Source organism: Genypterus blacodes, unplaced genomic scaffold, assembly GCF_046128005.1.
Source record: "Genypterus blacodes isolate CSIRO-AG114 ecotype Tasmania unplaced genomic scaffold, CSIRO-AGI_Gbla_v1 ptg000129l_1, whole genome shotgun sequence".
Taxonomy (NCBI): Eukaryota; Metazoa; Chordata; class Actinopteri; order Ophidiiformes; family Ophidiidae; genus Genypterus; species Genypterus blacodes.
The window spans coordinates 983,021-995,878 of record NW_027466931.1 but is presented as its reverse complement, the minus strand read 5'-3'; the positions used below and the strand labels follow the sequence as shown (position 1 = coordinate 995,878).

Sequence of the window (12,858 nt, the reverse complement as noted above, 5' to 3'; positions counted from 1 at the left end):
GGAATGACTTAACCACTATAATTTTTGTTACTTAAATAAAATAATAGTTTGCCTAAATACTTAAACAAATGTGCTCACCAACCCACGAGCTGGACAACCGGTGGGAATAACACTGACACCTGAGTCATGTACTGCTTAACTCCCCCTAAAGATGAAGGTCAAAGTGAGTATGGTCTGCAGAGGATGCCACAGAAAAAGGGCTGCACATCAGACACACTTATATAAACTGCAAAGTGGAGGGCTGTTCCTGTTGATAACAGGAAGGAGCAGCACAGAAACATCTGAGGGGCATCACAAGCCCCAGATAGCTGTCAAGACACTCAGACAGGCAGATATGGAGATAGCTGCTCTCTGCGTTGTTGTTGTTGGTGAGTACAAAAAACACAGATTGTAAATAGCATCCATGATTTGTGCTAACTGATCGCAGCAATTATTATTCTGGCTTCAAACTTGGGTATAGATCACATTTTGTTTGGGACTCCAAAACTTGCGATTCAGACTAGAGTGTCTCGACTTGAATGGCAATGAATTGATGTGTCTGACTGAAATCTTGACTCTTGAAATTTGGCGGTCCGTTCACAGACCTTGTAAGCAAATATCTCTGAATGCTCCAATTTACAAAAAGAACCAATTTGAGTCAACGAGTGCCAATGTTGATTTCCTGAACATCATGAAGTATGTAGAAATTGACGACATTCATATAAGAGAGAAATGAAAAGGTATTTTCTGTAGAATGTGCGTAGGAAACAGCTATTCCAGTTTATGTTAAGAATGTTACGTTCTCTTTCTCTCTCTCTCTCTCTCTCTCTCTCTCTCTCTCCCCCCCCCCCCCCTCTCTCTCCCAGCCTCCCTGAGAGTTGTTCCAGACAGATCTCAATTCTTTGAGCATGATTCTGTGTCTGTAAGCTGTGAGAACAGCAGCAATGCTGAGTGGGAAATAAAGAGAAACACAAGTTATTCAAAATTCTCAGCTTGTTTCGGTAAAGGAAACGCTTCATATTGCTCCATCGAGGCTTTGTACCTACTTGACAGCGGTGTCTACTGGTGTCAGTCTGCATCAGGAGAGTGCAGCAATGCCGTCAACATCACTGTGACAGGTGGGTGTAAGAAAAGATCTATCGTAAAAGGCTCATTACTTATCCATTAACTCCAACAATCACAACAGCGGGTTTCACTTTGAGTAATCTATGCTTAATGTGCAAATCTGCCAGTTTTGTGTGAAGGGTTGATTGATAAATCCTGAGCCTAACAGAAAATATTGTTGACACAAGGTTCACAACTTATCAGTCATCAGTCGTTATAACGCAGCTTCTCTCCCTCGCTCTCTCTCTCTCTCTCTCTCTGTGTGTGTGTTCTCATGCAGATGTTGCTGTGATCCTGGAGATTCCAGTTCTTCCTGTGAAGGAGGGAGAAGACGTGACTCTGCGCTGTCGACACATAGGGACTTTCTCCAACTTCACCGCTCTTTTCTACAAAGATGGTGCCTTCATTGGCCGCAGCTCCACGACAGAGATGACCATCCGCAATATCTGTAAATCTGATGAAGGACTCTACAGGTGTAACATCTCCGGATCAGGAGAATCAGCAGAGCATCAATTGACTATAACGGGTGGGAAATGCATGTATATATAAAAAGCTATAAAAATCAAAACATTGCAAAGCATTAAATTTGCTATACACATTCCAAATATTCCCAGACAGTTTTCTCCAGCCAATCAGAATGCTTGTCTGTCACTACGTAGATTAGGATGCAATTCCACAAGGATTTGAACATTTTCTGTTCTGTTTACATCCAAATTAAAACTACAATTATGCCCTGACTGAAGCGATATTCCAGTCATTGTATTAAATTTGGGGGGAAATTACATACGTAAGAACTGAAGCATTCATGCTTCATAGCATATCACGGTTAATCGTTAATCCAGAAGAAGAAGAAGAAGAAGAAGACGTTAATCTTTTATTGTGGCGTGCATGATTAAAATCTCTGCAAACAGGTATCCAAAGCAATTCATTCAAAGGCCTACAGACACATACATTTCTCTGAATATAAATGGATTCATGCAACCTTTTAAATGCGGTCACATTGATTGATCTTGCATTGTGTGTTTGTGTGTTCTCAATGACAACAATCTGTGGTTTTTCTCACTTGTTGTTTAGAAGCTCTGAATACTGAGCCTCCTCGAGGCTCCTCAGCCTTTGCTCAGATTGCACTTCCTGTGGTGGGCGCTTGCATCTCTCTGGGCTCTTTGATACTGATGCTGCTCTACAGGAGACGCAAAGGTCAGCATGTTTTTGAAGAAATACCATGGCCTTTTCTGCGCCTCCGTGTCAGGATGATTGCTGACCACAAACCAATGCCGAACAAACCACCTAAACTCTTAACAAATGACAAATTGAATTAAAACAATGCACAGACTGTTCACTTCGACTTATTTCCCCTCATGTTTGACGTGCTGTTGACACTTCTAGAAATACATCAGTAAGACGAGCACAAGTGTCCTCAACTGTCCCGAAAACGTCATCTTGATTTGTTCTTTACCTCAGCAACACGCTGACTGGTGAACAAGTAACTTGTGATTTCAGACACGTCACATCAAGTACGAGGCCATTGGTCCAGACCGGCCAACCAGAGCACATACGTTTGCACTCAGTGTGGAGAGAAGTGGATCATGACAATTTTTGCACATTAAAACATCACAGTTTTCACAAAAGCCTTGAATTGAAAATAAGAACATGGAAACCTTTGACTTCCACTGTGAAGTTTTGTGCGTTTTAAGAATGCTTCCAACACACTAAATTTGTGTGTTAGTTCAAAGTTTGGATCCGATCATTTCTGTAATTGAAGTGTTTAAATTGAAGATGAATCAGATTTGGTTTTATGGTTCACATATAAAAGTCTCATTACATTCAATGACTCCTTAAAATGTTTCTCAAACGGATGTGTGTGATGAACAAAAGCAGAGGGCGTGGCTAACTAATTCTTCTCCACTTGGTTGACATGTGAGTTTTGGTTTTTCAGTTTGACAGAAGTTGTTGCAATGCAGGTGAAGCCACAGCTCGAGATGTGTCGTATACTGACGTCATCACCATCACACAGGATGTACATCCGAGGACACAGAGGGGTGAAAATACACACGTACACTGGGTGCTGAACTTGTTTTTACGTGATGCTGACCACATATAAGTTATTGTTTCTCAGCGTTTGTCCAAAATTGAGTTGTTTCTCAAATTGATTTCTACAATAAAAATAGACAAAAAAGAAAACATTTAGCTTATTACTCTGCCGTAAAATTCTCGTTTTCCTTAAGAATAAAGGAAGACAAATGACATAATAAGAATTATTAAAATAATCTCTAAATATGTAACATATTAGTTTCCTGAATGAGACTCATGAGGCTCAGAACCTTTCAATCACATTGGACAAACATTCACAAAGCAACTCAAAGAGACAAACACTCCATGTAAAAGTCAAAAATAGAACACATACTTATTGATAGTGCTCGGCATAATTTGCTAAAAAATGTTTTAAAAAATTCAATGAATTCAAAAGTAGCGTATTGCCCACTTTTATTTTAAAAGTACAGCAACATTCACAAAAGTGCAATAACATTTGGTTGCAAACACTTATAATAAGTACGTTAGTAGATAAATAGGTGGCTTTTTAACAGCAGTATTCCTTTTACACAGTAGCAGTTAAAATATTTCTTGTAAATCCCAACGTAAATATTAATGTTATCAAATCAGATATAGAGTGTGTGTGTATGGTTTAAAGAGGCCAAAACAGTTTTTGCATTTGGTCATGACATTGTCAAACGCACTGTTCTACAGATAGACGCGCTGTTTTGTGACTGAACGCTATGGACACTGTGCGCGACACAGGGGGCGTGTTCTGAAGGAAGCTGGTCTAGCAGCAGCGATCATATCTTCATATATCTGCACTAAGAGTGGAGACTTTGTTTGGAACGTTCCACTGCTGTGCAACATATGCGTGCAACACATGCAAATGTCTGTTTTCACTCCAGTCAGAGTAGTAAATGTAACTCCAACTGTTCATCACTATAATGCACTGTAACTCCGAGGTACTCACGGTTACGCAACGATGTCCAGTAGTTTCCAGTGAGAGCAACAGTTGGCGCACGTTGTAACGCCGTCGCTTTTGTAGTCCTCTCCTTTTAAATACAACTCGTGTTCTTCTTCTGATGTTGCGTCTTGTGGGAGGCTCATACGTGCCGTCAATCGTTGCGATTGCATCCCAAGAACGTTCCCCAGTCCGACATCTTCCACAACACAAATCGGCTTGTAGTGTGTAGCTAGTGAGCAAAATAATAATGATTTAAAAAAAACTGTGTTAAGGCGCGGTGGAATAATTGTCGGCGTTCATAAACTGATGCGTTAACGCGATACTTGCCCAGCACTCAATCAGTTATTGACCCAACATCTCACAAATTGCTAATTAGATAATTGTTTTTTCAATGTGTGTGTGTGTGTGTGTGTGTGTGTGTGTGTTTGTCTACAGATGTGGAGCAAACAACGTTCTACTCAAGAGTCAAACCAGGAAGCACCTGAGCTGGAATAAGGGGAGTCTGAGACAAAGAGGGTTCAGATCTGTATATATTGTAAAATATCGATCTATAAAAAATATCAATGTAAAATAAAGAAAAAATGAAATAAAAACCTAAATTAATTTCTGGATATGTTGATGGTGTGAGAACAGCAGCAATGCTGAGTGGGAAATAAAGAGAAACACAAGTTATTCAAAATTCTCAGCTTGTTTCGGTAAAGGAAACGCTTCATATTGCTCCATCGAGGCTTTGTACCTACTTGACAGCGGCGTCTACTGGTGTCAGTCTGCATCAGGAGAGTGCAGCAATGCCGTCAACATCACTGTGACAGGTGGGTGTAAGAAAAGATCTATCGTAAAAGGCTCATTACTCATCCATTAACTCCAACAATCACAACAGCGGGTTTCACTTTGAGTAATCTATGCTTAATGTGCAAATCTGCCAGTTTTGTGTGAAGGGTTGATTGATAAATCCTAAGCCTAACAGAAAATATTGTTGACACAAGGTTCACAACTTATCAGTCAGTTATAACGCAGCTTCTCTCCCTCTCTCTCTCTCTCTCTCTCTCTCTCTCTCTCTCTCTCTCTCTCTCTCTCTCTCTCTCTGTGAATGTGTGTGTGTTGCAGATGTTGCTGTGATCCTGGAGATTCCAGTTCTTCCTGTGAAGGAGGGAGAAGACGTGACTCTGCGCTGTCGACACATAGGGACTTTCTCCAACTTCACCGCTCTTTTCTACAAAGATGGTGCCTTCATTGGCCGCAGCTCCACGACAGAGATGACCATCCGCAATATCTGTAAATCTGATGAAGGACTCTACAGGTGTAACATCTCCGGATCAGGAGAATCAGCAGAGCATCAATTGACTATAAGGGGTGGGAAATGCATGTATATATAAAAAGCTATAAAAATCAAAACATTGCAAAGCATTAAATTTGCTATACACATTCCAAATATTCCCAGACTGTTTTCTCCAGCCAATCAGAATGCTTGTCTGTCACTACGTAGATTAGGATGCAATTCCACAAGGATTTGAACATTTTCTGTTCTGTTTACATCCAAATTAAAACTACAATTATGCCCTGACTGAAGCGATATTCCAGTCATTGTATTAAATTTGGGGGGAAATTACATACGTAAGAACTGAAGCATTCATGCTTCATAGCATATCACGGTTAATCGTTAATCCAGAAGAAGAAGAAGAAGAAGAAGACGTTAATCTTTTATTGTGGCGTGCATGATTAAAATCTCTGCAAACAGGTATCCAAAGCAATTCATTCAAAGGCCTACAGACACATACATTTCTCTGAATATAAATGGATTCATGCAACCTTTTAAATGCGGTCACATTGATTGATCTTGCATTGTGTGTTTGTGTGTTCTCAATGACAACAACCTGTGGTTTTTCTCAATTGTTGTTTAGAAGCTCTGAATACTGAGCCTCCTCGATCAGCCTTTGCTCAGATTGCACTTCCTGTGGTGGGCGCTTGCATCTCTCTGGGCTCTTTGATACTGATGCTGCTCTACAGGAGACGCAAAGGTCAGCATGTTTTTATAGAAATACCATGGCCTTTTCTGCGCCTCCGTGTCAGGATGATTGCTGACCACAAACCAATGCCGAACAAACCACCTAAACTCTTAACAAATGACAAATTGAATTAAAACAATGCACAGACTGTTCACTTCGACTTATTTCCCCTCATGTTTGACGTGCTGTTGACACTTCTAGAAATACATCAGTAAGACGAGCACAAGTGTCCTCAACTGTCCCGAAAACGTCATCTTGATTTGTTCTTTACCTCAGCAACACGCTGACTGGTGAACAAGTAACTTGTGATTTCAGACACGTCACATCAAGTACGAGGCCATTGGTCCAGACCGGCCAACCAGAGCACATACGTTTGCACTCAGTGTGGAGAGAAGTGGATCATGACAATTTTTGCACATTAAAACATCACAGTTTTCACAAAAGCCTTGAATTGAAAATAAGAACATGGAAACCTTTGACTTCCACTGTGAAGTTTTGTGCGTTTTAAGAATGCTTCCAACACACTAAATTTGTGTGTTAGTTCAAAGTTTGGATCCGATCATTTCTGTAATTGAAGTGTTTAAATTGAAGATGAATCAGATTTGGTTTTATGGTTCACATATAAAAGTCTCATTACATTCAATGACTCCTTAAAATGTTTCTCAAACGGATGTGTGTGATGAACAAAAGCAGAGGGCGTGGCTAACTAATTCTTCTCCACTTGATTGACATGTGAGTTTTGGTTTTTCAGTTGACAGAAGTTGTTGCAATGCAGGTGAAGCCACAGCTCGAGATGTGTCGTATACTGACGTCATCACCATCACACAGGATGTACATCCGAGGACACAGAGGGGTGAAAATACACACACACGTACACTGGGTGCTGAACTTGTTTTTACGTGATGCTGACCACATATAAGTTATTGTTTCTCAGCGTTTGTCCAAAAAATTGAGTTGTTTCTCAAATTGATTTCTACAATAAAAATAGACAAAAAAGAAAACATTTAGCTTATTACTCTGCCGTAAAATTCTCGTTTTCCTTAAGAATAAAGGAAGACAAATGACATAATAAGAATTATTAAAATAATCTCTAAATATGTAACATATTAGTTTCCTGAATGAGACTCATGAGGCTCAGAACCTTTCAATCACATTGGACAAACATTCACAAAGCAACTCAAAGAGACAAACACTCCATGTAAAAGTCAAAAATAGAACACATACTTATTGATAGTGCTCGGCATAATTTGCTAAAAAATGTTTTAAAAAATTCAATGAATTCAAAAGTAGCGTATTGCCCACTTTTATTTTAAAAGTACAGCAACATTCACAAAAGTGCAATAACATTTGGTTGCAAACACTTATAATAAGTACGTTAGTAGATAAATAGGTGGCTTTTTAACAGCAGTATTCCTTTTACACAGTAGCAGTTAAAATATTTCTTGTAAATCCCAACGTAAATATTAATGTTATCAAATCAGATATAGAGTGTGTGTGTATGGTTTAAAGAGGCCAAAACAGTTTTTGCATTTGGTCATGACATTGTCAAACGCACTGTTCTACAGATAGACGCGCTGTTTTGTGACTGAACGCTATGGACACTGTGCGCGACACAGGGGGCGTGTTCTAAAGGAAGCTGGTCTAGCAGCAGCGATCATATCTTCATATATCTGCACTAAGAGTGGAGACTTTGTTTGGAACGTTCCACTGCTGTGCAACACATGCGTGCAACATATGCAAATGTCTGTTTTTACTCCAGTCAGAGTAGTAAATGTAACCCCAACTGTTCATCACTATAATGCACTGTAACTCCGAGGTACTCACGGTTACGCAACGATGTCCAGTAGTTTCCAGTGAGAGCAACAGTTGGTGCACGTTGTAACGCCGTCGCTTTTGTAGTCCTCTCCTTTTAAATACAACTCGTTGCGATTGCATCCCAAGAACGTTCCCCAGTCCGACATCTTCCACAACACAAATCGGCTTGTAGTGTGTAGCTAGTGAGCAAAATAATAATGATTTAAAAAAAACTGTGTTAAGGCGCGGTGGAATAATTGTCGGCGTTCATAAACTGATGCGTTAACGCGATACTTGCCCAGCACTCAATCAGTTATTGACCCAACATCTCACAAATTGCTAATTAGATAATTGTTTTTTCAATGTGTGTGTGTGTGTGTGTGTGTGTGTGTGTGTGTTTGTCTACAGATGTGGAGCAAACAACGTTCTACTCAAGAGTCAAACCAGGAAGCACCTGAGCTGGAATAAGGGGAGTCTGAGACAAAGAGGGTTCAGATCTGTATATATTGTAAAATATCGATCTATAAAAAATATCAATGTAAAATAAAGAAAAAATGAAATAAAAACCTAAATTAATTTCTGGATATGTTGATGGTGATTTTTAGCCGCTGTTTGTCCTTTATGTAACTTTTTTTGCTAAGATTTCATCATATTTTCCATTCTTCTATAATTTTTCATACAATAAATGTGATGTTTTGCTGTGTGTGCAGTGAGCTTGGTGTGTTTTTATGTGGTTACTTATTTCAGTCTCATTTTATCCAAACAGCAGCACAGAGCCATTTAAAAGAAATACATGCTACCACACAAACTAATAATGGATTTAAAAGCAACTACCACTTCATCACATTCTGGCAACAACATACATAGATGCTGATTACGAAAGGAACAAGACAACTTTTTTATTGTGGTGGAAATTCTGGTTCTTAGGTTGTAAGACAATTAAAAACACTCAGAAATAAACAGATGGAAGGATAAACATATCTATGCTATTTATTACAAAGTTGAAGGCGATCCTGACACACTCAATAAACTAAACTGTAAATCTACGGAATGATTAATTACACACATGAAGTGCTACACACATATAGATCATTATTTTTCCCAACATCCCGTTGTATGTACACATTTGTACATTACAAAATGTATTCATGTATGGCAAATCTAAGAGAGATAAAAATTTCAACCAGGTATTTCCTGACTTACATGTTTCATAATTTTGTTAAATTGCTCACACTACACACGCTGATGACATAGCTGTTGTGAGATGTACATCTTGTCCTGGAGCGCCTTAAGGATACTCAGTGTAAAAACCTCAATTATTCTGCACAAACACCATTTCAATTGAAACAACACTGACAGAGAAGATTGTTTCTATCTCAATCGTTTTTACGATTTTGTTTACAAAAATGTCGTTCACAGGTACACAGGAGACGTTCTTAACCAATGCTAAATGACAGCATGACAATGATCTCAAAATCAAAAAGAGTGTGGTATGAAAACACAAATAAGCTCCAATGAAGCAAACATCTTGTCCCCGTGGAAACAGGACACATCAGTTCAGCTGGGAGCGACCTGAAGTCCGCTTCTTTCTTTCAGCCCGACCTGATGGAACAGTACAGAGAGTACAGAGAGCATCAGCGGACTGTTTCTATCATAGACAATGAATTGTGATAGAGTTGTTATCTGTGTCTCTTTTTTACCAATGAACACTGAAATTACTTGAAGGTCTGTATAAGTTCTCCATCATTCAGGTGTGCACCGCAGGCCAAATGCTGACTTTACAAGATCTGCCAGGCTTACATCCATTTATAACCTATTTTTATGTATATATTGTTATGGAACCACTACCAGTGCAAAAGTGTGATCGCCCATGATTTAGCTGAGATAGGCAAGGGGGTCGTGAGGGAATTTTTCTAGCATATTGATGCTAGATTTTGCCCGTCACTGGTTGTTTGGTTCCAGCGAAAATATGTATATCATCATGTTGGCGATATTGTAATCGCCAAAGGGGGGAATATGTCGAAGAAAATGTACTATTTCCATGACAATATTATAGTATTAGCATGTAAGTGAACCTTGTGTTCTTGGCAATCATTAGATATTATGTAACTGTTCAGTATTAGAAAGGAAGTACACAGTTTGTTCTTAACCTCGAGTGTTTTCAAGTTTTCAAATGTTTGTTGTCCATCATCAGCGAGGAAGCGACGTTATGTCTTGGCAAGTCACTGTGACATGGTTACTAAGGTAGCCCTGGCCAACAATAGAACAATGGAAAGGCCCCCACCCTGATACAATCTGGTAATAGGTTTGATCTAGGAAGGACTTAGTGTATGTATTCACAATGACGTGTGACGCTCATGTGTGATTGAATAAAGACGAAGAAACCTCAACCGTCCCCGTAAATTGTTATCTAGAATTATACTATAATATACAGTATATTACCCCGGAAGCATTGCAGTGACACTGGCACTGTCACTGAAAACATACAGCATATAAAATACAGGGATTTCACATCAAGGACACATAGAGTTGATCCTGAGCAGAAAGGGCAAAGTGGAAAGATAACCACCAATAGGATCTCATCTGTGTACACGTTCGGTATTCGTACCTTGAGTCCAGTGCCGGTGTACGTAAAAACACAACACACAGATGAGACCATAGAGTGCGACCAGTAGGACTGTGCACACCAGCCTGGGCACAGGCATGGAAGGAGGGACAGTCGGTGTGGTGGAAGGCGGAGGTCTCTCTGAAACAAGCAATCGGATTGGAGTGAACTGCAGCACTGATTATTGACACCAAGCTAGCTACAACAACAACAACTTTAAACTATTTCTTGCAAATTTGCATTATAATGTTTATTACTGTATATGCATTCAGTTCTGTAAGTAAAAAGAGAACACCATTGACCTCTGACAGTCAGCCAGCTCTCTGGTGACTGTTTTGTTTTGGGGTGTTCACACTTGTATCGGGCTTCATGAAACTTGGATACCGCACTGAGGGTCATCCTTCCCTCAGTCCAAATACCGACGAAAGCATTATCTTTATAGAAATTAGCGGCAAAATCAGATGTGGCGACTCCATCCTGTTCTTTGTAAAAACAAAGAAGTGTCACATTTTTCCCCTCTTCCACAGGTTGTGTGGGACCCTCCAGGATCACAGAACCCTCTGAAACAGAAGACCAAACCCCAATGTCATTATCCAGATACTGTGCTTACATCCTGACTTTTACCGTTAACCCCAATTTATACATTGTGATTCTTGCCACTCTGTACAGGCAGAAATGCAATGAAATGATCAAACGTTCTCATGCGTGTTAGTGATCAAATAAACAACAAGACCTCCTCATGACCATGTACTGAGACTGAGTGGATCGTGTCCACTGAGCAGACACATAAATATGTTTATGCATGAGCAGAACCAAGTATGCTATGTGACCAGTCAGCAAAAATTAGCCTGAGCTTGAATACTTGCACATAAAAGAAAAAAACACGTGATGATTCACAGTTCCTCTAGCTTTGGGATCCTGCAGGGTTGTGTCCTAAGCTCACTCTTCTTCTATGTTTCACTCAAGGCAATACAGCAATTCAGATCGGCAACATTATAATCAAATATGCAGATGACACTAATCTATACTATAAAGTAGATGTAGACAGAGATAGAGGAACTGACCCATTTGATTCTGAACACAGTACTCATAACAGAGGACTCAGGTCACTGTTACTTAAAACTTCTCACCACTTGAAGAAGACTTAACCACCGAGATGTTGACAACATTGCTGTGCTCGCCGCGTTCAGACTCGCACCAGTACACTCCAGTGTCTGATGGGAAGGCATTTCGAATTTCACAGAAGGTCTGATGTTGGATTCCCCAGTCATCACATGGTTTGAAGGACTCAAAGGAGGTGTTCCTCTTTACAGTCCAGTTGCTGGAGGAGTTTCCCTGCACTGCACAGCGCAGGATGACACATTCGTACTGAAAATACTGAGATCTGCTGTGACACCTCAGCGTCGCTATGGGAAATGAAACAGGAAACAAAAGAAACATTTGTGGTCACAGTTTGAAAACTAAACCATCCGTGCCGAGATCACTCCTGTTTGTTAAAACGTCGATTATACTGCGATGAAGGCAGTTTTTCAAAATGTCAATAACACACCATAACGTGATTCAAAATAGGTTAAGTATGGTTAATACCATACCTGTTTTCCCTCCTGGGTTACATCAAGAAATTAAGAGGTCCTATGAAAACTCAAAGTTGATACATGTCTAGGGTTTGGAGTAGTGGAAACCAAGAAAGAACTATGCGTTTTGTTGTCACATAATAACAATAACTGATCAACCACTTCCTTCTTCTGGGTGAAGTATAAACCACCCTGTAGACACTAGTATGCAAAAATACACCCAAATAGAATGATATGCAAATAGCAAATGAATTAACAAACCTGTAAATACATCTATAGTACACACTTTCATTTCCTTCCTATCGCTATTAGGTCTAAAAAGTAGATCCGAAAGTTAGCAATTTTTAATTTTAAAATGTGCAATCATTTTAATGGTTGTTGTGTGGTAAGTTACTTTGTTGTTCAGCAACAAAGAAGAGTAGCTTTCAATTAAAACAGCAATAAAGAAATATAGTAAGAAGGTTAGAAATGAGGAGGGAAAGAAATGAAGCAAAGAAAGTTTAGTAAATGTTTTAAAAAGTTTCTCACTGAGTATAATGCAGATTGGGGTGATCTCCATCCTGTTTTGAAGCACTCTGTGTTCTTCAGCGAGTCAACCTCAGTCAGCTATAACACACATCCTCATTTCATACCGGAAATCACACAAACCAGTGATGACCCAACCAACACACACAATAACATACATCAGGTACATGTGAAATTTACTCATCATGGAGAAAACTTTCCTAAAACATGACAACATATTTTTTATTTACAAAAACATTTCTCAGCCAAACTCAATTTGCCAGTGATACCTTC

General features: G+C 39.5%; 3 protein-coding genes across 7 annotated transcripts; 2 read left to right on the top strand and 1 right to left on the bottom strand.

The window, feature by feature from the left end:
• The first annotated feature begins 34 nt into the window (after window positions 1–34).
• Window positions 35–4,684, top strand: LOC143010628 (high affinity immunoglobulin gamma Fc receptor I-like). 5 transcript variants are annotated; one of them, XM_076163018.1, is made up of 6 exons: window positions 35–368; window positions 846–1,097; window positions 1,364–1,609; window positions 2,161–2,280; window positions 3,045–3,145; window positions 4,517–4,684. In XM_076163018.1, the coding sequence occupies exons 1-6, from the start codon at window positions 152–154 to the stop codon at window positions 4,574–4,576; spliced, it is 996 nt and encodes a 331-aa protein (XP_076019133.1). In that variant the 5' UTR covers window positions 35–151; the 3' UTR covers window positions 4,577–4,684. The 5 variants fall into 5 exon arrangements, with proteins under 5 accessions (XP_076019133.1, XP_076019132.1, XP_076019134.1 ...); XM_076163017.1 differs by having other exon boundaries at window positions 46–368; window positions 2,158–2,280; XM_076163020.1 differs by having other exon boundaries at window positions 72–368; window positions 2,158–2,280; window positions 3,045–3,122.
• Window positions 4,685–4,703: 19 nt separating this feature from the next.
• On the top strand, window positions 4,704–8,576 carry LOC143010605 (high affinity immunoglobulin gamma Fc receptor I-like; the record flags this gene model as incomplete). Its single annotated transcript, XM_076162977.1, has 5 exons — window positions 4,704–4,893; window positions 5,189–5,434; window positions 5,983–6,099; window positions 6,863–6,940; window positions 8,290–8,576. Coding segments are annotated over 5 exons (681 nt in total), but the record flags the coding sequence as incomplete, so codon positions are not given.
• A 184-nt stretch (window positions 8,577–8,760) lies between these two features.
• On the bottom strand, window positions 8,761–12,666 carry LOC143010640 (uncharacterized). Its single transcript, XM_076163052.1, has 5 exons — window positions 12,589–12,666; window positions 11,617–11,892; window positions 10,789–11,046; window positions 10,490–10,627; window positions 8,761–9,483 (listed from the first exon to the last, which is right to left on the bottom strand). The coding sequence occupies exons 1-5, from the start codon at window positions 12,617–12,619 to the stop codon at window positions 9,434–9,436; spliced, it is 753 nt and encodes a 250-aa protein (XP_076019167.1). The 5' UTR covers window positions 12,620–12,666; the 3' UTR covers window positions 8,761–9,433.
• Between the last annotated feature and the right edge of the window lie 192 nt (window positions 12,667–12,858).

Coding starts and splice junctions, on each gene's coding strand:
- LOC143010640 (XM_076163052.1), bottom strand. CDS start 12,619: ATGGAGATCACCCCAATCTGCATTATACTCA. Junction 11,047..11,616: donor GGTTAAGTCTTCTTCAAGTG/GTGAGAAGTTTT, acceptor CTTCTGTTTCAG/AGGGTTCTGTGATCCTGGAG. Junction 10,628..10,788: donor GAGCTGGCTGACTGTCAGAG/GTCAATGGTGTT, acceptor TGCTTGTTTCAG/AGAGACCTCCGCCTTCCACC.
- LOC143010628 (XM_076163017.1), top strand. CDS start 152: ATGAAGGTCAAAGTGAGTATGGTCTGCAGAGGATGCCACAGAAAAAGG. Junction 369..845: donor TCTCTGCGTTGTTGTTGTTG/GTGAGTACAAAA, acceptor TCTCTCTCCCAG/CCTCCCTGAGAGTTGTTCCA. Junction 2,281..3,044: donor GCTCTACAGGAGACGCAAAG/GTCAGCATGTTT, acceptor GTTGCAATGCAG/GTGAAGCCACAGCTCGAGAT.